The sequence below is a fragment of the Nomascus leucogenys genome, chromosome 24, assembly GCF_006542625.1.
Source record: "Nomascus leucogenys isolate Asia chromosome 24, Asia_NLE_v1, whole genome shotgun sequence".
NCBI lineage: Eukaryota > Metazoa > Chordata > Mammalia > Primates > Hylobatidae > Nomascus > Nomascus leucogenys.
The window spans coordinates 4103178-4128757 of NC_044404.1; the positions used below are offsets into that span (position 1 = coordinate 4103178).

Genomic DNA, 25580 nt, shown 5'->3' on the forward strand with positions numbered 1-25580 from the left:
TCCTGTGACTTCCAGGTCAAGGACCACAAATTCGCTAATGGCCTGGAGGGGCGCTTGTCTGACCACCTCATTGGCAATGAGGTGGGCAGAGGAACGTGAGTCCTCACAGGGCAGCTTGCAGGCTGGAAGGGAGTGGGGCCTCCTGGGTACTTCACCAGCAAGCTGTACCCATGGCCATTGGCCCCATGCTGGTGGATGCCTGGGTGATCTGGGCTGGGGGCCAGGACTGGTCCACACCTGTGTACCTTCAGGCTTCCCTGGGAAAAGGGGCTGCCCAGCCCTGCCCTCGGTATGCACCACCTCCTCGGGGTCCACTCACCTTGATCTTGGCAGGGCCCATGTGAATCCAGGGTGAGCCCGGGTTAGCACTCCCCTGCTGTCAAATTTGGGAGGCTACTTTACCTCTCTGAGCCCCTTCCTCTTCTGCAAAGAGCAGGAAGCCATAGCCTTCCTCGTGGGCATGTTCTGGGGTTTAGATGCATTAATGTGGGCCAAGTATCCAGTGCAGAGCCTGGCCTGCTTGGCCCTTGGCCCTCCACCGCACCATGGAGGCCTCTTGTCCTGGGCAGCCTCCTTCTCTGTGTGAGGAGAGCTAGACAGGTCCTAGCAGATGGAGGAAGCTGGGGGGCACAGGCCGGATGGAGCCCACTGCCGGGCCCCACACTGGGGTCAGCAGGAAAGTCCCACATGCACCTCCGAGCGGACACAAGGAGGGAGACCCCTTGGGGAGATCCATGCACGCAGGAAGCCACCCTCCCTGCAAACTGTCCCTCCTCCACACCCCATGTCCCCGTCATCCGTTTCTTGCCTCCATCCGAGAGCCCCTGCCAGAGTGAAATCCCTCAGCCTGGTCCTCAAAGGGCCATGGCAGAGACTTCTGCCCCACACAGGCTTCCCAACCCCAGGCCTCCTCCGTCTCTGGGGCACTCATTTGCCCCATGCTAACATCCTTGTGTATATGCTGCCTCACTCCCAGCCCCCATCACCTCCTGGGCTCCCCACCCCCACTTCGGGACCCCACCCCCAAGACGACCGCAGCTCCCAGACTTGGAGGTCTTTCCTCTTCCTCATGTTGATGTTGCTGTGGAAGGCAGGGTGGGTCCTACCCATTGTCTCTGCCCCAGAGTAGCGAATTCTGGACTAAATACTGTTTCCGTATTTTTTAAATGTCTCCAAGGCACCCTCCGTGGGGCAGTATAGACCAAAGGTGCTCAATACCACTTATGAAATGAGGACATGAAGGGGTGTGGAGCCTGCTGTCGGGGGCCAGGGAGAGGAGGAGCAGTGCTCATTCAATCCTCACCCCACAGGAAGGGAGATGCGCGCGAGGCCAGCCTCGCCCTGGCGGTGTGTCCAGGCCAAGGGGCAGCGCTCACAGGCGGAGCTGCCAGCGAACAGAGTGTTCTTGGAACATCAGAAAGAGAGCAGGCCATGCCCAGATTTCGGGTCTTCAGGGCCTTGCTGGCCAGGTAGGGCAGGGCCGGGCAGTGGCAACCCTACAGGTCGAGAGAAAATCACTGGGCGTGCATTGAAGTCTGCTGGCCCCAGCAGACTTCTTGTGGCCAGAGCAAAGCAGAAGGCCCCATCACACCAGGCCGGTGGAGATGCTGCCTGCCTGAAGCTCGGGTCCCATGGGATTGGGGGCCAAGATGCTGCATCCCAGCGCTGTTCCCTGCTTGGGGCCCTGGAAGCAGAGCGGCCTGGCTTCTCTCATTGGCCAAACAAAGAGGGTTTGGAAGGTAGGGCTTAGCAGCCGTTCCCTCTTGTCGCACAGCCCTGTGGGGTTCTCATGAGGAACCCCAGGCCAACCCCTGATGACAGGGCCCAACGCAGGAGGCTTGGGAAGGCCTTTGGTGGTGGGGGCGGGGGATGTGGAGGGCAGGAGTGAGGGAGGTGGTGGCTGGGAGTGTAAACAGCGGCGTAGAGACCTCTGTGCATTTCGGGATGGGCTCTCCAGAGCCCAGGGTCCTTTTCTGTGCCGTACTTGACTGTGTAAATATTTTTCTTACGAGTAAAGAGAGAGCCTCCATTCATTGGATAGATCTCACTTGAAGGAACTGAGAAGTATCTGTTTAGGCATAAAAGCTAAAAACAGTGTCCAAGGAGCTTTAAAAAAAAATCATTTCTGTAGCTCAAACACGGCCAAGCTGATTTTTTTAATGCAAAAAATAAATAAATATTACCCTACTCCCGGTTGAGAGCGCAAGGGTTTGTGTCAACACCAGTGCAGTCTTTGCTCTGGGAGCCAGAGCCGGGGCGGCCGGTGACTAACCGCCTTTCACGGTTCTTGCGGGAGCTGCCAACGGGAAGCCACCCAGCTCCGCTGGAGCCCACACGGCCGGAGGGAGCTTGGCTGTGGAGAGAGTCCTGGCCGGGGTTCAGGTGCAAGTCCCGGGTGGAAGGGCCTGGCGTGTGTCTTCTTCCTGCCGAGACATCCACCCAGAGGCCGCTGTCCCACTGGAGCACACTCCTGGAGTCAGGAGGCCCAGATTCGAGTGCGGGTGCCTCCCTGAGCAGCTCCTCGACATCTGCCCGGTCACCTCAACTCTGCAGCCCCTGTTTCCCGTCTACACAGCCGGGGCATTGCTGGTTCCTGCTTCCCACATGTGGTTGTGAGGAGGAGGTCTGCATCTGCGGTGCCTGGGACAGGCCCCCCACACGTGGCAGGGCCCCGAAAGATGACCTGCTGCTGTTATGACTGGCTTCACCATTGCCATCACCTTGAAGCAACATTTACACCAGGGAAATTGGCAGCGCCCACGGCTTCCATTTGGAAAAGAAAATTAAGAATGAAATTTGTTCTTTAAAAACTCCATCTTCTCAGAAAGGGAGGATGTGTGGGTGGCCGTGGACATTCCTCTCCGAGAGTAAGATGATCCTGAGATGTGGAGGCTCAGTGTGGCCTGGTCATCAGCTTCCAGCCCTGCCAGGGGCACTGTTTAGTTGGGTGTAAAACCCTGCTGAAAGTGTAGGCCACATGGAAGCTGAAGCTGCTGGCCACCAAGACCTTTGCTCAGACTGTGTGTCCAGCAGAACCCTGAGCCTCTCAACCCCACAGCCTCCCAGCAGTGAGCAGAGTGAGGCTTGGAGCCTGGATGGGATATGGAGGTTGTAGACGGCTCCATCAGCCTTGCCATTTGTACGCCCCTGGGTGCCCTGCACAGACAACCCTGACCCCCTGACTCCACCCATAGGGGCTTCTTCAAGGAGAAGAGGCCTTGGAATCAGCTTTTAGCAGGTTCTAGACTCAGACCCACATCTTTGGGTCCAATGAAGCTACTTCAGAAATGGGCAAGAAAGAAAAGTAGGTTAGAACCAGGCACAGTGGCTCACGCCTGTCATCCCAGCACTTTGGGAGGCCAAGGCAGGAGAATTGCTTGAGCCCAGGAGTTAGAAATCAGCCTGAACAACATAGTGAGACTCCGTCTCTACAAAAAATACAAAAAATTAGCCAGATATGGTGGAGCATGCCTCTAACCCTAGCTACTTGGGAGGCAGAGGTGGGAGGATCACCTGAGCCCAGGAGGTTGAGGCTTCAGTGAGCTGATTGAGCCACTGCACTGTAGCCTGGGGGCAGGCAGGGAGAGAGAGAGAGAGAGAGAGAGAAGACAAGTAAAGAAGAAAAGGAAGGAAGGAAGGAAGGGAGGGAGGGAGGGAGGGAGGGAAGGGAAGGGAAGGAAAGGAAGGGAAGGCAAGGGAAGGGAAAGGAAGGGAAGGGAAAGGGAGAGAGGAAGGAAGGAGAGAGAGAGAAGAGGAGAGGAGAGGAGAAGAGAAGAGAGAGAAGAGAAGACGAGAAGAGAAGAGAAGAAAGAAAAGAAAGAAAGCTTAGAGCCGAGCTGGGCATGGTGGCTCACATCTGTAATCCCAGAACTTTGGGAGGATTGCTGGAGTCCAGGAGTCCCAGCCTGGGCAACATAGTGAGACCTCATCTCTACAAAAAAGAAAACAAATTAGCCAGGGTGGTGGTGTGCCTGTTGTCCCAGCTACTCAGGAGGCTGAGTTGAGAGGATCGCTTGAGCTCAGGAGGCTGAGGCTGCAGTGAGCCATGATTGCACCACTGCACTCCAGCCTGGGTGAGACACCCTGTTTCAAAAACAAAAAAAGAAGAAGAAGAAAGAAAAGAGAAGTAGGTTAGAAAGAGAAGGTTTGCTCTCAATGCCAAGAGCAAGGGGTGGGTAAACTGGAGTGTTGGGGGCCCTCATGGGCCTCAGCCTCCTCTGCACTGGGCTCCGTCTACCTCCCGCTGGTTTGGAAGCAGCTCTGTGGCTGGGGCTCACTCTGGCTTTCCTCCTTAGTTAGGTTCTCAGATACTTTAATAACAGATAATTTTGACGGGAGAGAAACCTTCTGGGATCCATTTGTGGCACCGAACAGCAAGCTGAGCCCCCCTGGGGCCGTGCCAGAACTCCAGAGCCCTAAGAATCTCTGCGTACGTGGCCTCTTTGCTGACTTTTTGGAGAACAGAGGGTATTTATTTTAAGCGTCAAAAAAGAGGTTCTGACCAACCCCACTTAGCTAAATCCTGGCACTGGAACCCGTGAGAGAAGCTAAATGCCAGAGGTCAGACCTCGCTTTTTTGGCTAAAACGCTTAATCAAACACACCTAATACTTCTGCCGGGGTGCGGAGAGGTTGAGAGCGCGGCGGCCATTGCCAGCAATCGAGGAGCCAGCGGTGCATGTGCTGAGGGCCCAGCTAGCAAAATAAAGAGGGTTTTCAGTGGAGCGGCGGCTCAGGCGAGTGTGGGGGCCAAGGCTGAGGGAGCCGGGGAGCGCGTCCGGCCATTTTTCCACCCGAGGTCAGCAGCGGGTGAAGAGGCAGAGTTAATGGTGTTCATAACTGCCAAGACGGGCTGTGAGATGGGGCAGGCGGTTCCGGAACGCGGCTCAGGCCCCAGCGCTCTGCCTGCAGGAGGCCCCTTCTTTCTCTGTTGCCATTGGGTGCCGGTTTCCTCTTCGGGGGGTGCAGGGCAGCTGGGGAGGGCTCTGCATCTGTGCGGCTCTTCCATGGTTCCACACTGGGCTCCGGTGTGACCACAGTCCTTAGCAGCCCACACCCTCAGCCCGAAGGGGGCCCAGGTACTGTGCTCAGAGGATCCAGAGAGACAGCCAGGAGCCCAGCAGCTGTGGCAGCTTCCCCCACCACCACCCCGGGGCTGGCCAGGTCCCACCTCCTGATGCCACACGGTATGACTGGGCCCTCCTGGTCAGTGTGTCGCATGTGACGCCTTAAACTATTGGGGCCAGTGTTGGAGCATCCGTCTCTGCGTCCCCACCTGATGACAAGCTCCGGGAGCAGGAGTGCTGGCCAAGCCCACGCACAGACCAAGCCCACGTCAGACTCCGCCAGAAAGGCAAGAAGGGCCTCCGCATGGCGTGACGGATGGGTTTATGGGGGTCCATCCCACCTGGACACTCAGAGGGCAGGGAGACAGGGAGATCAGGCGACCAAAAGTGCAAGTGAAAATGCAGCTGGCCACAGCAGGAACAGTGCGCACCCAGCAGAGAGCAGCGTGGACAGAGGGAGGGCGGCCCCCACCTGAGAGGCCATGCATCTGAGGCCTCAGCAGGCCCAGGGTGGCATCGGTGGGTGGCTGGAGGGCTCTCACACTAGGCCCCTCCAAATGTGAGGATGTGGTGTTAACAGGGGCTCCTGGGCTGACCCTGCCTGGGAGTGATCGTGGAGGTGTCACCTGCATTGGGAATGGCTTGAATGGGCCGTGGCATGCACTTTCCCACTGGGAACAGGAGGGAGCCTCCCGGAAAATGCCCAACCAGAGGCCACCAAATGCTCCCAGGCCAGTGCCAGGCCCCTGTGGGCTCTGGGTGGGTATGTGGGTTTGTGAGCAGGCACTGGCCGGGCAGGACGGGGAGGGCAGGGCCCTCTCGCTGGTGGTGTCTGCACAGGTGCCTGTGACTCGGCCGCAAATGCCAGAGAGATACAAACAGCATCTCACTCCTCGACGCGCCTCACTAACCAGGCAGGACTAGGGAGGCCCTGGTGCTGGTTTCAGCCCAGCCTTTAACTGGCAACAAGATCCACAGTTTCTCTGCCCGGGGCAGCTCACTACGGTGGGATCTGTCCTTCTACTCTCGAGAGCTCCAGCGCCACCACTGGGACCAGACATCCCTTTCACCAGACCTGGGACGGCCAAAGGGTCCTCTAGCATCCAGAGTGAGGAGAGATTCCACCTGAACAGCTCCTCGAGCTCTGCCTCCAGCACGCCTCGGCCCCGCAGGCAGGTCACACCCTCCTAAGGCTTTCTCCTCTTCCAGACGCAGCCCATCTAGGTGCCTGAATCTAGCAGCCATCACTGCCATTCACATTAGTGCAGGGTGACCCGGAAGGCAATCAGGCTGGGCTCCACTGTGGCTGGGAACGCCGGCTTGTCAATTGCACCTTGGCAGGCCCGCTGTGCTGCTGCGCTCCGTCCTTATGATTTGTAAAGCCATCATGTAATATTAACGGGAGGGGAAAGAAAGTCTTTGGCTCCAGCGTCATTTTCTCGTTTTATTTTTCAAGTATCAGTTTCAATCTTGGTTTCTATTCTTACGGAAACAACGTTGCGGTTTCCGTAAACTCGACCGTGCATGGCCACTTTGGGTCCAGAAGGGAAAAATCCAATTTCTAGAGCTCATTTGTCAGTTTGCTTAGCACAGACAGCACTCGGGGAAGGGTCACTGAGACGCCGCCACTCTGGAGTGCAGCCTGGTGGCTTTTAAGAGGAGACACCCGGCGAAATGCTCTCCAGAGCCAAAGAACGTTCCGGCTGGAGCGACCTGGGAGGAAGAACGAGCCAACTGTTGGCCCACTCCGGCCTCCCTGTCTCGGCCTCTGTGCACATGTGGGTGAGGGGGCGGGAGCTCCTGTGTGGCCCACAGCCCACTGCTGGGGGTCCTCAGTGGCCACACCGGACACCTGCGTGACACCAGGCACAGCGGTTTTTCTGCCTTAGCTCCATTTCCTTTGAGAAGTTTCCTCCAAAAGCCATGGGGGACATCCCCCTCCCAGGGATCTGCGTGGGGGTGAAGAGCCAGTTAAAATGCTCCCACCTCTGATTTGCCAAAAAAAAAGAGGAAGCAGAGAAATGGCATGAGCTCCCTCTCCCTCCAGCACCCACCAAGCCATCCTTCCGCAGGGCACTGGCCGACCTCTGCCCCTCACTCTGGCCGCCCGCCGCTGTCTCCTGGGACCTCTGGGCAGAGTCCAGCTCCCCCCGACCTCCACCTCCCGAGCTGGACTGTAAGCCCCCAGAGGGCAGGGACAGCACCTCACTATCCCTCACCTGTCCAGGGCCAGGCACAACATAGGCCAAGTTACGTCTAAATACACATGGTGCGATTTGCCAGTGGAACTCGGAGGAAACACAAATAGAGTCGGTTCACCATCCAGGGTGTCTGTGCGCTCCGCCCAGATGGTTCTCATAAATAATATGAATGGCTCATCTTGAGACGCCTTGACCTGGGTCCCCACCCAACCACTAAAGGGCCAGAGTGAGCTACACAGTGTGTCTCCATCCCTGGAGTGCAGTGTTTCCAGGGAGGTGAAGTCCCTGGGGGGTGCTTGGGGAGCCTCTGCTGGAAGAAGGGATACCTGTGATCAATGGAGCCCTTCATTTCCTGCTGTGCAGAAGCCGCTGGGTCCCACCCTGTGACTTTTGGGGACAGTGGATCTGCCCCCACCATTTAGAACCCAGCGTAGCTTGAGAACGACGTTTTATCAGAAACTTAACAACCCCTCTCAAAATTGTTTTGCAGCAAATACTGACCGATGCAGAAGTGTCGCCCCAGGAAGGCTGCATCAAAAAGGTAGGAGAGCTCGCTCTGCGCCGTCTCGGCTCCCCAGCGTCCTCAGAGCTCCTGGCGGGGCGACCGCCATCCCAGCTGTCCCTGAGTTAACAAGCGTGTAGTCGGAATGTTGCTGGCAGGCCCTGAGCAATGTGTTATCTGTGGACTGACGTGTGCACAGGACGGTGGCTTTTGCTGTCATTAGGAGGGATGGGGAGGTGGGGGTCATGTCGCCGTAGGGTCACAGGTACAGGGCCATCCGCCACTCTCCTAACTCCCAAGAGCGGAGGAGAGCCCTGTACCTGTGGGAAAGCTTCAGGCCACGCAGACAGGAAAATTAAATAAACGCAGGTTGTGTTTATTTAACTGTCTTTGCTGGATACTCTCATGAAAAGAATATGGGGAGAAATTGGCTGCAGATTCAACAAAGCCTTTTGCTGCACTCGTAGCTTCCAAAGAAGCATCACTTTAAATAAGCAAAACCACGAGGCGAGAGAAAAAGGGTCCACGTGGCATTATCCACGGCTTTGCTGACTGGTGGTGGGTAACGGCTGGTGGACAAACATTAGCTCTAACAGATCCAGAGGGAGAACCATGCTCAGAGAAACACACAGGCCCTGGGGAGGCACACACACAGTGACACGTGTGCCTGGGTGTGCACACTGCAGTCTAGATGGCCAGGAGGAAGAATGGCCTGGAAAGCAGGTTCAAAACCTAGAACCCGTTCAGCAGCCAGAACTCTGCTTCCACGGGATATGCATTGCCTGCACACACACGCAGACGTCCACAGACACAGCACGCTCACACATGGTGGCTGATCTCCTATTTCTTGGGGGGTTTTCTAGTAAAATTAAAGTAACAGTCTCTTGCTTGGCATCTTTGCTTTAAAGCAAGATAAAATTTAGAGAGAGTCACATTTACACATCTCCACCCAGACAGCATCGGGGGGGGGTGTGGGGTGCACCGTGGGGGTTGCTGGCACAGAGGAGCCAGTGCTGAGTCAGTGCCTACCGAGTGCTGTTACAATTCTGTCAGAATTACAACTGGATTCCGTGACGCAGCATATGGGTTTGAGGGGTACTGGCAGCCTTGTGGTTAGGAAGCTGAGCTGAGTGTTCAAGTCATCAATACTCCATTTTTCTCCCAAAGTCAAAGGAAAGCGCTGTGCTAGTCCCGCCAAACTCCCAGTCTCTGAGCTGAGGCATTTGGGCAGAGCTGCCTATGAGGGACAGGGGACCCACCATCTGGGCAGAGCTCTCTGCAAAGCACAGGGGGACCTGACCCTTCTCTCCAGGTTCAACCCCAGAGACATTGATTTTGGAGAAAGCATGGCAATGGAGACTTTTTCTGGGCCCGCAGTGACCGCTGAAGGGCCTCTGGAAACCGGGTGAACTGGTTCCCGTGTCCTCCCCGTCGCTCGTGTGGCTGTGTCTGGCCTCCTGGGGTCCTTTTGTCCGAGGACAAGGTGTCGGCTCTCGGTCCCCGCCATCCACAGGATGCCTGAGGTCTTCCTGCACCCGCGTTTGACTGCAACATGGAGCAAATTCCAGGGCTGGTCTTTTCCATTTTCCCTCTTTCTCCTTTCCTGCCTCTTTAAATGAATTCACATTTTCTTAAAGGACACAGAGGAGTGGGAAAGAGCAGCGCTGCTGCATTTCCGAGAACTGCGGTGTTTTCACTTCCCACGAAAAGTGACCTGCAGTTAGTGCGAATCCCTCAAGTTCTCGAGGGAGCCTGAAATCACTGGGTTTTCCACCCCGATGCGTCCCTGGACCGTCTGACGTTTTCAAGACGCCCTCCTTGGCCGCGCCTCTCCTGAATGCATCGTGGAGGTGGCCTAGCAGGAGGTTAGAAGGGGATCAGTTTATGCTGGGAGGGGTTGCTTGGTCTAGGAACAGGGGTCAAGGCAGAAGGTCAAAAGGTCAAGTCTAGATTTAAAGGGCCAGGAGGAGGCAAGTCCTGGCTGCTTCTGAACCAGAACGAAATAGGACAGAAGGAGGGTGAAGTGTGTGCCGCCTTCTGTGCCTCTGGGCCACGGTGGGTTTGCCTTTTTGTCTTATATGTGGGGCCATCAGGTCTCGCCCAATGTGGCCCAAGGTCATTCTTGAGAGCGGCTCCTGGGGTGGGTATGAGGTGCTGTCCAGCTAGGGGCCTACTTCCAAGTGCCTAGGGCAGCAGGCATGTCTCTGACACAGTCCCTTGGAAAGCTGGTTGAGAGCCTTGGGTTGGGCTGAGGAGTCTCAGGTTCCGAAATCCCATGGAATCAGAGCAAACCCGATGCACGAGACCCCCACGGCACTGCCACAGCTGCAGGGAGCTCAGTGCAGGGTACCAGAGCCAGCATCGGGGACATTGGTGGGCGGTCCTGTCCAAGCAGACCTCCTGACCCCAGCCCAGGGCTCCTCCCTGCTGCTGCCCTGCAGGCCCAGTCCGAGGGGCTGGGGGCTGCCTGGAGGAGGCATCCTCACCCAAGTCCTCAGGCGCAGCTCTACCAGAGGGGGAGGCTGCCACACAGTACCGCCTGGGCCATCAACTCATAGTTTTTTCAGCCTCCGCAATAAACACTGCCAGCGTCTGGGGAATTCGAGTGTTTGCCAAGGCCACACTGGTGGGAGAATCAGATCCCTAACTCCAGGGCTCAGACTGGACCCGTTCAGTTACATTTCTAGGCACTCTCGGGGAGCCAGGCTGAGAGACTGAGAGACGTGAGCTAAAATTCAAAGGCAAAGGCTTCAGACTCAGGGGCCAGGAAGACCAGGACAGACAGCCCTCGAGTGGGTGTCAGTCCAGACGGAGACCCCACCCTGCAAACAGATGCGCCACTTAGAGCTATTGGTATAGGTGCGATGTGTGGATTGCTCCCATAACTGCACGCACCACAGTGCTGTTTTCAGGATGAATTCAGTGCAATCCTTCCTTATAGGACGAGAACTCTGGTTTAGGGGTTTTGTAGTTTGGGTCACCCAAAGGCACACTTGGGAACATTAAAAACCTCGTAGGGGAACATGACGGGAGCGGCTGTGTGACCTGTGGGTGGGCAACTGCTGTGTCTGGCTTCAGTTCATCCACCTCTGGGAGGATTACACTTCCTGTTCTTTATCTGCCTCAGTGAAATGTGACGAAGTTAATTAATTCAATCAGCAGCTTGGCATATGAGCTGCAGGAAAAGGTGATATTTTGTGGGGAAGCCACGGTTAGGAATTCTAAGTATCAGAGAGTGAGGTTTCTGAAGGGGCTGGATGCAGGATGACTCTGCTCAGAATTTACAGGCGAGGGCGGCCGGGCCCGGGGGTGTATGGAGGCCTGGGATTCGAACCCAGGACTCTGGCGCGGGGCGGGGCTCCTGTGGGAGCTACAGCGGTGCCTCCCCCTAGCCCCGCCCCCACCCCAGGAGGGCGGAGCCACCGCCAGGCGCAGGGGACGGTCCTCCTCCATCCCTCCTGCGCCCCTTCAGCTTCGCCCTGGCCTCCCGCGTCCCCTCTGTCTCACACACCGGCCTCTGCGCCTTCGTTCACTCCGCAGCCCGTGCGCCAGCGCAGCCCAGAGCTTTGGCGCTGGCCCGCGCTCGCCCTGGTGCGCTCGCTCTGGTGCCCTCTGCGTGCCCTCGCCGTCCCTGCGCCCGCGTTACCAGCGATTTCCAAAAAGTCACACTGGCTGTGGGTCGGGCTGCATCGCGCCTTTCCTGGCCGCGGTGCGGGGACCTCTGGGACCGCTCCCTCCGGCGGACTCTCTATTTAGTCTCTGTTTACTTAGAGGGAAAGCCCGGGGGCTCCTGGAGAGCAAACATCTGCGGGAGATAATCTAGCGAGTTGTCCATCCATCACTCGGGGCGCGCGGCTCCCTGGAGAGCCCGCCGGAGCCGGTAATAAAAAGGCCGGGCGAAGAGGCTTTGGGGACAAATCAAGAGCCGTGTTAAGGGCTCGCTGAAAATGGATGGAAGACATTATTAAGGCTCAATGGCCATCTTATCAAAATCCAATAGGATAGACATTTGGCAAAAGGCTTAAATTCATTCTTTGACTTTCTGGAGGGCTTGAATTTATCCGTTAACAAGAGTGTAGTCCACCCGGGAGATGCTATCAGCTGAAAGAATTTTGATTCAATCTCTGGCGATACGAAAGGGGAAACATGGCCCAGCAGCCTTTCCCTTTGTCCACTTTATCGTGTTTTCCTTCCCCCTCTTGAAAAGGAAGGAGGTGTTAATACAGAACGAGAAAACACAGACAAAAGAAAGTGACCTTTTCTCTTATTTTTATTTTCTCTCCCCCTCCGCTTCTCTATCCCCCTCTTCCCCAAAATAAATACATCGTGAATTCACATGGGAAGGCTAGGCCTGGGGACCTGAAAAAAAAAAAAAAACCCTTCAGAAGCTTCGGAAAAAACGCAGCCACCCCAGCCAGCCCCCAGGGTGAGGGGCGGGAGTGCAGAGGCTTAGAGGAGGGTCAAAAATAAATCGAGCTAATAAAGTCATTCCGCCGGAAGAGGGGCAGATGATGGGTCCATAAATCTCTCCCGGTTATTATTATTACGTACAAAATGCTACAGGTCATAAAAGTCATCCGATAGCCCAGCCTTGCATTGTCCAAACAGGGTGATTGATTGATAATGATGATAATTTGTGAAATGATTATTTGGATGTTAGAACCATGGCCTGTCCCACTGGGCTGTTGTGCGGGCGTTTTCTATAGCCCGGCCCAGGCAAAATGCCTCTGGTAATGAGGAGTCCAGAGGTTTCCTGGGTCCCTCCCGTGGGGACTAGGGGCTAATGAAGGATGGCTCCTGAGCCCAGGAAGATAGGAGCGAGACAGACAGGCAACTGCTAAGTGTCTTTTGTGCAGCAGTTACTGGAGGAGGCCACACACCCTGAGGTCTAAATGCAGCTGGGACCTCACTGGGACTCCAGGCCGTTTGTGAGCAGGATATACCGAGTTCCTGGCCATGCCAGGCTTTTAGCCCAGCACAGCACCACGCAGCCAGAGACTGCTGTTCGGTGTCCAGTCCTGTGGCTTACTGTGTTCTGTTTGTATTGTTTACCTCCTAAAGGAGGCTGGAGGACTGGGGAGGAAGGGAGTAGGGGGTAGGGGTAAGGAGGGGAGGGGATGTGGTGGGAGAGATGGAGGGACCCTCCAACACAGAGCTGCAGAAGGAGGCGCTGCTATGCATGCATCAGGCTCAGCTGGTGTGTATGGGAACTAGAAGGCTCTCTGGCATGTACTAGATCTAGAAGGCTTTCTGCGGCCTCCCTAAGCTTGGTTTTGCTGAGGCCTGTGCCAGCGAGGTGAGTGAGGTTCAGACTGCCTTTTCCCCTGTCCCCTTACCAGCCAGCCAGCAACACAGATCCCGCCGGAGTGCCGTCACTAAACTGCAGTTTACCTACCCATGCGCTTTATTACCAAAAAGAAAAAAAAAAAATACACGCCAAAGTCCCTAACCCTAAGAATCCTGCTATCCAAATTATTAATTTGCATGTGGGATCAGTTATGTCTTTATGAAATCCAAGTGTGTTTAGCTGCCCCGGAGACAGCCCTGAGTTGATTTTGATAATCTCAGCCTGAATAGACTTGCTTCGTCGCAGTAAGCCGTGGACAAAAGGCTGGACAGTGGCTGAAAGCCCTTTGACGACATGTCTCTCTTTCCATTGTCCCGGGGTTGCTGATAAAAGAACCGGGAGTCCATTAATTCAGTGAATGAACATATAGTAAAGTCAGTCCCCTCTTGAGAACAATAATGTTGAGGTCAGCTACGGTTGCCATGGAAACTAAGTATTCCTAAGAAGTTTGCATCCTTGATTTTGCTGAATCAAAGGCTGCAGGCAGAGAGGTGTAAGGCGGTCCAGGCAGCAGAAAGTCGGAAAGTACCGCCTGTGCCATCCCCTTCCCAAGGCAGCGCTGGGCCGTGGCCCTGGGGACCCTCAGCCGCCCCTGGGGACCAGCCCAGGTGCCTGGCTTCCGCTTCCTCCGTCTTCTCTCCCCCCTCCCCCTGCCCTGCTCCCAGGATCCCGTTTTCACAACTGTTGTGGCTTGTCTGGGGAGGCCTCATTGCTCTTGAGGCTCCAGTCCGCAGGACAGTAATCAGGCCCGAGGGAGGGGCCGCAGCCACAGCTCCCGTGGCCTCCAAGGTGGCAGCCAGCCCTGCGTGGACTCTGACCTCTCGCCACCTCACCACACCTGAACTTGCCCCCTGGGGTAGGGCGGTCCCGCAGGGGCCCCTTCACAGGCTGATAAGGGTGATTAATGGCCCGTTAGCGTGGCCCAAGGTGAGTTACGGGGCAGCTCCAGGCTGGGTGACAACTTTATCAATGTAACCTTTTTGCCGCCGCCCCCCCCCCACCGCCATTCTAAATTGAGTTGATTCCACTTACCCCACCCCCACCTCAACCGAAGGATCCCTTAAATCAGCTGAAACCATCAGATTTGGCTGGGAGAGGTGCAGCTAATTACCGTCCTACGCAGTGGTTTATTACCTGCTGTGCTGGTGCCGTGGTCTCTGCCACCCTGCGTGTCTGAGGTGGCTTCCTTTCTGCTCTGCAAGGCCCCAGGGCCTGAGGGTGCAGGGGGCTCAGGGCACCCTGGGGAGAGGCATTGTTCACACACATCCAGCCCAAGTCCAAGAGTGCACGGGGGGACATGAGAGTTTAACTTGTCCTTTTTCTGTCAGTGAAAGAAGAGCCTGGGCTTCTTTCTGACCCTGAAGCGTCCCTGGGAAGCATCTGAAAGGCCTGCTAGGGTACAGCCTGGGGTAAAGGCCCCGCAGAAGTGGGGTTGGAGTGGACGGAGCCTGGAAAGCAGGGCAGGGGGGCTGTGTCCCCCATCTCGGGGTCCCTGGCTCAGCATGAGAACAGGTGGCCCTGGGGACCCTGCTGTCATCAGGAATGACTTCTATTGTGCTGAGGCTTTAGGCTGAAACTTAAATTCCAGTAGCAGACAAAACATCACAAATTTTAGAAGGACACACGGAGACACTGCCTTAACCCCAAGCTAAACAGAGGGGTCTTCTTACTTTGGAGACCCAGAGGAGCCGGACCAAGCCAGGGCCCCTTCCCCACCCACCCCTGCCCTTTGGACCTGGTTCTGCCTGGGACAGCGCGGCCCTCAGCCTTGAGCTCCAGGCCTGGCCGTTTGGTTTCCTCCTTTGCAGTGGGAGATAATGAGTCTCATGTGCCGCGTGGTTCAGGGGTGAGGTGGGGTGAGGGCTCAGCAGTCAGGCACAGCTCTGGGCACCCGGGGTGAGGTGGGGTGAGGTGGGGTGACAGCGGAGCAGTCAGGCACAGCTCTGCCCACCCGGCGTCTGAGAACCCACGTCCAGGGTTTGGCTGCTTTTTACTGGGTGTGGGAATGAGGGGACCAGTCAGGGTGGTGGGAACCCAGCGACCAGGGTAGGGGGCCCCTGGGCAGACACCTGCCTCTGAAGTGGTATCATGGCACCTGCAGGGGTCAGGGTGCACAGGTGCTGCCCTGGAACCAGCACCCCTTCTCCACAACTGAACTGACGCCGCAGGGTGCCCAGGGCAGCCCCTCTGTTGTGGCCACCCAAGCAGCTCCCGCAGCAGGGTGCAAGGGGAGGCCCTACAGGTGGGACACCTCTCACCAGCACAAGGGGAGGTCCTGCAGGTGGGACACCTCTCGCTGGTGCAAGGGGAGGCCCTGCAGGTGGGACACCTGTCACCAGCACAAGGGGAGGCCCTGCAGGTGGGACACAGCTCACCGGTGCAAGGGGAAGACCCTGCAGGCGGGGACGTCTCTTGCAGGCGCCTGGTTCTGAAGCAGGATTTATTGGCTACATTACCAGCTTTATAGGAGCCAGATGGTGGCGTCAATAAACCCCGTCCATAATCTTCAGGTGGGTGCAATATTGAGTTAATTAAATTGTGCCGCACTATTAGGAGAGAAAAATACATCAGGTCTGAGCCCTGGTTGGCCTCTTCTGCTTTAAATACGAACACACACCTCAGCAAAGTCTGCGGTAATTGGTTTGGGCGGGGAGTTCTCTCTTCCACACAGCCACACCGCCTCCCTCCTAAGATACCTGCCAAACCTCGTTACCACGATTCTCATCACCTGGGCTTATGCACGCTAGTGAGCCGGGTGGCGGGGTTCCCCTCCAGTGTAAAAGAGGGCAACTCTCCTGGGTGCTGGGACTCTTTGGGACCCTTCCCGAGGCCTGGCTCTTCGCTTCTGTGGCATCATGCTGTGCCCCCCTCTTCCCGATCCCTGTCTCCCTGCAGCTGAGGTGCCCAATGGCCTGAGCACACTTCCCTCTCATGGTGCAGGTTGAGTGCTCCCGGCTCTGAGTGCTGGGCTCTGAGGTCCTGCCATGCCCAGCGGTGTCCCTGTGCGGGCAATGGGGGCTGGGCTCTGCAGCTGCTCCTCTGCATAATGGTGTCTAGGCCGGGCCCCAGGCGGGCCCTGAATCCCTCAAATAGAGGGAGGATCTTCCCTGGCTTCTAGGGGCTCAGTCCTGCTCCAGAGCCAGAAGAAGGCTCTGGGGAGAGTGAGGGCCTCATGTGCCCAGTGGGGGCTGCAGTGGAGGTCACGGAGGCCTATCTGGCTGGTGGAAATTTTCCACAGGAGGTGGGCCCCTCGTGGCAGGTGGTATCTCCCCACCTGCTGTTAGAGAAAGCGCCTGCCCTGGGGGTGGGGCTGGTGGGCGGCAGGGTGGGGCAGCCAGGTCCCGGGAGAAGGTTGCAGATCCACCAGCATCCCGGGCTCATGTTCCATGAGCCTACTTCTCTGGTGGGGGCACTGGCTTCCTGGGGCCGACTGTGATCCCACAGGTGCGTAGACCGTGGGGGTCCCAGCTGGGGCCACTGAGCAGCAGTGCCGAGCCTCCCCCTCCTGCCTCACTGCCACAGCAGGTTCCAGGCTGGCCATGAGATGGTATGTGTTCAGCCTTGTGCTGAGGGGTGGAGGCAGGAAGGAGGGTCATGCAGGAAAGGAGGAGAAAGGCAAGGGTGTGTGCTCATGGAGATGTGGCATTCCCCCTCCCTGGCTCCAACACTGGGCTGTCCTCTACCAAACACCAGCCACGTGTGCAGGAACCCCTCGAGCCCGCGCGCTGCTGCTGCGCTTGTCACCCTCGCTTACAGGATGCTCGCCAGGCGCCACACACTCTACAGCCTCCACGATTCTCCTGCATGTGTCCCCAGACTAGCCATCCAGGTAGTATCACCCCCACCAGGCCACGTCAGAAAATAAGGCACCACACTCTTAAATGCAGGAGACGGTTTCCAAATGCCAGCCTGCAGACCCCACAGTGGGGTCCTGAGGGTCGCGTGCAGCACACAGCCTCCCAGACGGCTCTCAGTATGAAGCCAGGGCTGCCCCCCAACACTTGAGGAGCCCAGCCCATGATGGCAATGAGCTGTCAACACAGTTGGGCTCAGAGAGAGGCAAGACAGATGGGGTGGAGTCCTGGGAGGAGGTGTGGTGTTCAGCTGTGGCCACAGTGGCACGGGGAGGGGGCGGGAGACACAAGCCATCCCATAACTCTGTGGCTCGAAACAACACACGGTGCCCCTCCTTATCATGTTCGACTTAGCTGCCGTGGGCAGGCAGCAGGGCTTGGTCCACCCTGGCGGTTGGGCCCAGTTTGTCCTGACTGCCTGCCTCCCTTGGACGCCAGAGCTATCTGGGGGCGTGAAATATTCCTGGTGGCAGCAGAAGAGGACAGCAGACACACATAGTCCTCATCCTCCTTGGGCCTTGGCTCAGAATGAACCCATCATCACTTGTGCCCAAAGCCAATCCGTGGCCACACCAACACCCGCAGCCAACCCCGTGGCCACACCAACACCCGCAGCCAACCCCGTGGCCGCACCAACACCCGCAGGCAACCCCGTGGCCGCACCAACACCCGCAGGCAACCCCGTGGCCGCACCAACACCCGCAGGCAACCCCGTGGCCGCACCAACACCCGCAGCCAACCCCGTGGCCGCACCAACACCCGCAGCCAACCCCGTGGCCGCACCAACACCCGCAGCCAACCCCGTGGCCGCACCAACACCCGCAGCCAACCCCGTGGCCGCACCAACACCCGCAGGCAACCCCGTGGCCGCACCAACACCCGCAGCCGACCCCGTGGCCGCGCCAATACCCGAAGCCGACCCTGTGGCCACACCAACAGTACAGGGGTGGAATGAGCTCCTCCTTTCAGGGGAGGGACATGATTACGTGGCAGACAGCAGGTATGTGACACAGTGACAGTGCCTCACCTGGGACTGGGACTGGAGAACAGCTCAGGCCGCCCCTTGCTTTCGCTGATGCTGAGTAACTGGTAGTGAGGTTAACCAGGAGGGACGAGGAGAAGAGACATCCGGATAAGAGAAGATAAACCAGCCTGACCCAACCAGTCTGAGCAGGCTGCATGTTCCATGCCTCCAACCCCATGGCACTCCGGACAAAGCAACACTGTAGAAGGACCAAAATCATCAGGGGCTGCTGCGGGCTAGGGGGCGGAATGAGTGGGCAGGGCACGGGCTCAGGGCAGGGGCAGGGCTCTGTGTGGCACTCCCAGGGTGGGTCCGTGCCCCCTTCTACATTCACGCGTGATCATGACACCTCGGGTCAGCTGTGGACTTCCGTTAATAATAACGGGCTGATATTCGTTCATCTGTTGTAACAAGAGAATCACACCAACATAGGTGTTCATCACGGGGGGAATTGCGGGGAGACAGGGAGAGAATGAGTCAAGGGGAACAATGTACTGTCCACCTGTTTTCCTATGCACCTGTCATTGCTCTAAAAAATAAAGTCTTCAGTCGGGCGCGGTGGCTCACGCCTGTAATCCCAGCACTTTGGGAGGCCGAGGTAGGCGGATCACGAGGTCAGGAGATCAAGACCATCCTGGCTTACACGGTGAAACCCCGTCTCTACTAAAAATACAAAAATTAGCCGGGCGTGGTGGCGGGTGCCTGTAGTCCCAGCTACTTGGGAGGCTGAGGCAGGAGAATGGCGTGAACCCAGGAGGTGGAGCTTGCAGTGAGCCGAGATTGCACCACTGCACTCCAGCCTGGGCGACAGAGTGAGACTCCATCTCAAAATAAATAAATAAATAAAGTCTTCATTAAAAAAGAGTTTTTAGAAGTGGCACATCGTATGCAAACGTGCACACGCATAAGGACATGCATGTCTGAAAAGGCTGATTGGAAATAGTTTTGAATGATAATATGCTTTATTGGTGAGATAATGGATGGCTTTTTTAAATGAACACTGATAGGGGGTGTTTTACTTGTTAATACGTTAAGTGAAGCACGTAGGGCTGTGCTGGCCTGCAGCAAACACTCAGTAAGTGGCAAAGGTAGTCAGTGAACATTGGTAGTATCTGGCAGGCCATGGAGGGCTCTTCTAGTTGGTTGGATTCTAAAATCCTGTGGTCCAGGGTTGCGGGTCATCCCTTCATGTGTGTGGGTGCCATTGGCACAGCTGACACCAGTTTCTGGCTCTCTGCCTTCCAGGAACGAGGTAGGATGAGACTCTCTGCCCACCTGGGGTTGGGTGGAGCATCAGGCCAGTGAGTATGAGGGAGGACACTGCTGCTCTAGGCTGGGCACCAGCCGCTGGTGTGGTCCCTCCAGAATTCTCTGCTCTCCAACACTGCAACCAGAGAGTCCCAGAGAGCTCCTCAAGTTTTTACCACAAGCAGAGCTGCCCTGCCAAGTCACACTGGGCTTAGGAAAAAAAGAAAAGTCACATGTTTATTTAGGAAAAATAAGACTTTGTTATTTGGTTAAGACACTGAGTTTTAGAGGCTGTTTGTTACATTGGCATAACCTTGCTCACCCTGACTGATCTGCTTAGTGAGTTCCTTGTGTCTGATTAAATTCTACTTTTCAAAACATCCCTCATTCATTCATTCACTCACTCATTCATTCAACAAATACTCCTGCCTTGGGGTCTTGCTGGCTGGCGTTTGAAGACCCTTCTCCATTTAATAGTGCTGCCAGGATACAACCAACCACACATTGAAGCCCGCACAATCAGAGGGCTGATTCACTGTGATGCCATTTTATATAAGAGACTTGAGCATCCATGGATTTGGGTACCTGAGGCGGGAGGAGGTGAGTGAGAACCAGTGTCCCCACCACGGGGACGGCTGTGTCTATGAAGCACCTACTGTGGGTGGGGAGCTGTCCTGGGTGCTGGAGACATGAGGTTGGATTCCACCAACCTCACCAGACTCCTCCTGGAGTCTGAATTCTTCTGGGACCTCAGTTCCCTGCAACAAGAACCTCTTAGGCCTTTGCTTTTGGTGCCCCAGTTCCCTGGGGACCTCCAGCTGTGAGGATCCAAATCAGATCATCACAGACCTTGGAGGGGTGGGGAAGGCAAGCGTCTACCATCCTGCTGCACTGAGATGCCCCTGTCCTGCTGCGGTGGGCTTGGCTGCATCCCTGTACTTTGCAGATTCTGAGGAGTCACTTTCTCAGAGCTATTCCTCTTCTCATCTGTTATCTACGGGGGGGATATTGTGAGGATAACAGATTGAGTTTGGCCAGAAAGAGTGGGATTCTTAATGTAACAGATTCTGTGTGAGTGTACCATTTTCTTATTTAGTAATATTTCCCTCTTTGAATAATACTCTCTTTCAGCGTTGGCTTCTTTTTATGCTAACGGGATTCATTACTCCACCTGACACCCGCTTCCATCAGCCAGGGCTGCGTTGGGAAACTGTTTCTTCTTGCCCAGTTAACAAGATGTTTCTCCAGTATAGTGTTGATAAATTAAGTAATAAAAAGCAAGACGTATTATTTTATGTTGGAACCTCGCCTCTGTTATTTCTGAGCAATGGCCAAGACTCAGATTATTAGCCACAGAAATGTTTGCATTGCCTGGGATGGAAAATTATCACATAAAAAGAGTCTGGTCTGGTGTTCATCACAGATCAGCTGAGAGGAAGCGGAGACATTTAGAGAAAAAAGCATCCACTGTAGCCGGCTCACACACACCGGGTTAGAGGGGAAGGGGCGAGCACGCGGCGGCGTCTGCTGGGGAACGGGCTCCCTGCTCGAGCCAGGCCAGGGCTTTCTTCTTGCCTCCCAAACCTGAGGCTCTGGGTTACCAAGGCCCCGAAAGGGCAGATAATTATCGGAAGAGAATCTGAAGCCTGGGCACCCCAGAGAGCTGCAAAAATAAAATGAGGAGGAGGACTTTTGAATAGATTTCCTCCCTTTGTATTTCTGTTTTGGACGAGAAATGCAGAGGCGGGAGCAAAAGGGAACTGGCAAGGTGGAGAAAGCAGCAAATTAGACCAGAAAGAAGGCCTGGATTGGCGGGCACCCTGGGTCGGTGGGGAGCTGCAGGGATGAGCAGTACCTCCGTCCCAGCCCTTCTGCCCACGCACAGCCCTTCAGCAGTTCACACCGGCCAAAGGGGAGGCTCGAGTCACCCTCAGCTTACCCACAAGGAGGGTCCAGACAGGCGCTGGAAGCAGAAGATCCCAGGGATTCCCTCCAGGGGCTGCAGCTGGGGCTGGGGAGACATCGCCTGGGCCTCGTTCACCATGATGACTGTGCCTGGGCGTGGCAGCACCCTCTGTGTGCAAAGTCAGGCTGCCAGGGTGTGGCAGCACCCTCTGTGTGTAAAGTCAGGCCATGTTGGGCTCAGGCCTGAGTGGTAGAGACCACCCCTTGCAGCTCGCCAAGGGATGATCTTAGGGCACAACTGGTGAGTTCTGGGGGCCACACAGCGGCCTTGTGAGGCAGCTGCCTTTCTTCCCCTCCACATAATCATGAGAAAACTGCGTTCAAACAGGTAAAGTCACCACCCAAGGCCATATAGGCAGTAAGCAGCAAATCACGCCCCCCAAGAAAGCCCTGAAACCCAGACCAACTAGTGAACAGGAGGCTGGGGCAAGAGGGGACCCAGTGAAGTGTTTTGCAGCATAGCCTGCAGCCCCACGTGCTCTGGGCTGTCCAGGTTTGTGAGGTTGGAAAGAGTGTGGTCCCCACAACCAGCCCCAAGCAAGGGATTTCTGCGTGAGCCACCTCCATGGGCCTGGGATGCGCCTCCCCACTGGACCTGGGATACGCCTCCCCTCTCCGTGGTCAGGTCTGGTCCCAGCTGTCCCTCCCTCGTTAGTGCAGCAGGTGTCATCTGTGTGTCCCTCATCCAGGCTTCCTTACAGGGTGCCCAGCATCTTCCATTACTAAGCTGTGGCCCTCAGACTCTCCCCATAGTATCCTCCAAGCCCCCTGCACTTCTTTGGGCCCCTGGTTTTCCAGCATCACACACCCTTCACACCTCCCCACACAACTCCAGGGAAGACTTGCATCTCCCTTGCGGTGTACCCCTCAGAGACCCCCTTCTGAAACCCCACTCTCAAAGAGAAACTCTTTGCTTTTCAAACAGCTTTGGTTGTGTGAACCCAAGCAAGTACCCGCACCCTGGCCTAGCTGGGAGCACTCCTGATTGTCTGGATTCCTGTGGTTCTCGGGGGCCAGGCCCCAAGCACAGCTCCGCAGGCCTTTGGGGTTTTACTCAGCTCTAACCCCACAGGCTGCCTCTCTGCTAAGCCTCTTCTGAGCTGCTCCAGAGCCCCCATGAGGGTCTGTCTACAAGCACTTTCTGTGGCCTGGGAGACTTGGTGGTGAAAAGAACTTCCTGGAAGGCAAAGGGCTCTGTAAGAAAGCTCCTTTATCCTACTGACACCTTAATTTCTTCATCTGTAAAGTGGAAATAATAACTTTTGCCTCAGAGTTATGGTGGTGACTATACAAGTTGTGGTGTGTAAAGCAAACTTAAAATAGCACCTGGCACATGCTTGAGACTCAGAGTGAGATCAAGATTTGTGTGATGATGCTGATGATGAAGTGATAATGAAGATGAAGATGATGGTGACCATGGTGGTAGTGATTATGTTAATGATGAAGGAAATGATGATCATAGCTTTGATTATGATGGCGTTGATGATGATGATGGTGACGGTGGTGGTGATGATGTTGATGACGGTGGTGGTGATGATGATGGTGATGGTGGTGATGATGGTGATAATTATGGTGATGGTGATGATGGTGATGGTGATGATAGTGATGGTGGTGGTGATGGTGATGGTGAAGGTGGTGATGGTGATGATGGTGGTGATGATGGTGATAGTGATGGTGGTGATGGTGATGGTGAAGGTGGTGATGGTGATGATGGTGGTGATGATGCTGATGGTGATGATGGTGGTGATGATGGTGATGGTGGTGATGGTGATGATGGTGGTGATAATGGTGATGATGGTGATAATGATAGTGATGGTGATAATGGTGATGGTGGTGATGATGGTGATGGTGGTGATGGTGATGATGGTGATGATGATGGTGATGGTGGTGGTGATGATGATGATGATGATGATGATGGTGATGATGGTGGTGATGATGGTGATGGTGGTGGTGGTGATGATGGTGGTGATGATGGTGGTGATGATGGTGATGGTGGTGGTGATGATGGTGGTGATGATGGTGATGATGGTGATAATGATGGTGATGGTGATGATGGTGATAATGATAGTGATGGCAATAATGGTGATGGTGATGATAATGATAGTGGTGGTGGTGGTGGTGGTGGTGATGGTGATGATGGTGATGGTGATGGCAATGATGGTGATGATGCTGATGGTGATGATAATGATAGTGGTGGTGGTGGTGGTGGTGATGGTGGTGATGGTGATGATGGTGATGGCGATGATGGTGATGATGGTGATGGTTGTGATGATAGTGATGATGTTGGTGATGGTGGTGATGGTGATGATGATGGCAGTGATTCAAGTGATGAGGAAGATGATGATTTAGGTGATGAGGGAGATGATGACGATGGCAATGATAGTGCTGATGATGTTGATACCATTGATGATGACGATGATGATGAGCTTCAAGGTCCCATCTAGACACAGTCATTACATGGGAGAACCAAAGAGCCCAGGAGAGGGCAGACATCAAGGGACCGGAAGACCCCAGAAGCTTCAGTTCTGGCTCCATCATCAACCAGCGTGACCTGGGACAAGTCACTTAACCTCTCAGGGCCTTGTTTTCTGACTTGGCAACAGAGGGTAGACACTGTGTTCCCCACTCAAGTTCCTGGGCTGGGGAGGACCCCGGGAGATAAGGCATGCAGCAGTGCTCAGGAGAGTCCTTCACAAACATGAGGCATTAACAAGAAAAACAAAAACAAAAACAGGAAGAGGCGGAAAGAAAACTCTTGAATGTCCGTCATGCCCTGGTCCTCTTCGGTGACCTCTCACACAGAGAAGCGGGCCTTGGGGAGTGAATAAGAAATACAGGACTTCCTGCGAGATAGCAAGTGAATTGTGAGCCGCGAATTACTTTTTTCCTTTGAAAAATGATGTAGCCGGGTCAAAATATTTTTGCATTTCAAACACTTGAGTTCCTTTGTCCTTGGGGCGAGATGACTTGGTTTCCATGCAGCCTCACAATGCATGGAAACATCTTTTAACTGCCAGACGGGGCTTCTGATAAGCCCGCCAATTCATAGTGTGAGTTTGGAGAGCTGGAGACGGGGTGAGAAAGCCGAGGCCTTTGCAAAGTCTGTTTACACAGTGGCGAGAGTCCCTTTCACCCTCTCCAGCAAACAGGCCCTGGAGCACAGGCATTGAACCCAGGGGGCCGGGTAGATGACCTGTACACACGGCATTGCCCACTAGCCCACCCACACACCAGACCCACCTAACTGGGTTCCCGGGGGGAGACCTGCCCAGATACCCCTGGAGCCAGACCCCCAGGGACCTCCTCCACTCCTCCTGTGTCAGGGCAGCCTGCCTCCTGAAAGAACTGGCGTTCAGCCTGCCCCACCCTCCGTCCTGGTCCCCACCCTCCATCCTGGCTCCGTTCAGAAACATGCCCCAGGGACCAGGTTTGCTCAGTTGGTGGGGTGTCTGGCCTGCAGGCTGCTCAGCTCCTGGTCCCATGGGCCATGAGGTAATAGGAAGAGAAAGGAAAGAGCTGTCATCCTACCCCCCACCCTGTCTCCTTTCCTTTTCTAAGCCACTGGCTCTGCTGCCCTTGGAGCTGAATGGAAGCTTCCAATACAGGCACTTTCAGAGGGAAGGACTGAAAACTCAGTCGGCTTGTTTATTTGACTAATGTGCCCTCAGGTACTTATGCTTTTAGCAAGCAGTACCCATTCTACAGGTGAAGAAATTGAGCACAGAGAGGTTCGGTAATCTGCCCAAGATCACACAGCAGTGAGGGGCATTGAACCCAGGTGCTCTGGCTCTGTGTGCTAAGCACAGACATGAGGCTCCTGTTTGATCCATTAATGTGCATTTGTGACCCAGTTGCGTCCCTGGACTCTGAAGACCAAGGGCTCCCTCCTTCCCCCAGGGACTCCACATTATTCTGGTAACATGGGAATCCGAGGGACAGCCCCACACCTGTGAGTCACCAGGAGTCCATCTGAAGGCAAAGCCAGCCAGCGGGAAAAACTCAACCAGATGGAGCAGGTGTCTTGCCCTGGGGCCCCCAAGGAACTGGCTTCATCAAAGAGCCTGGGATCCACAGTGTCACCCTTGGCGGGAGGCGTGGTTGGCCAGAGCCCCTCTCTCTGTGTCCCCCATCTCCTCCTGGTTGAAGGCTATTCCTGGCCACTTCTCTCCGCAAAACCAGATGATGAAGTTGGAGGGATGGGGTCTTTGCTGAGGGGTTGTGGGGAAGGGGTGCAGCTTGAAAAGAACCCACAGAGAAAAATCCCACAGGACACACATGTGCTCTTTAGTGGGTGAAGCAGTTCAGTGACGATGACAGCAGTAATGACAACACACAGAAAACATGAGGGTGCGCAGGCATGGGTTCCCAGGGATG

At 55.5% G+C, this 25580-nt stretch overlaps 1 protein-coding gene across 3 annotated transcripts in view; it reads left to right on the plus strand.

The window, feature by feature from the left end:
• The window catches only part of PRDM16 (PR/SET domain 16), a 362171-nt gene that overhangs the window by 165865 nt on the left and 170726 nt on the right, over positions 1-25580 (plus strand). For 2 of the 3 annotated variants that reach the window (XM_030805535.1, XM_030805536.1), the window contains exon 3: positions 7757-7807. In XM_030805535.1, the coding sequence (XP_030661395.1) occupies positions 7757-7807 (51 nt within the window). Of the gene's footprint in view, positions 1-1570; positions 1740-7756; positions 7808-25580 lie in introns of those variants that run through there. The other variant, XM_030805537.1, reaches the window with a different exon arrangement.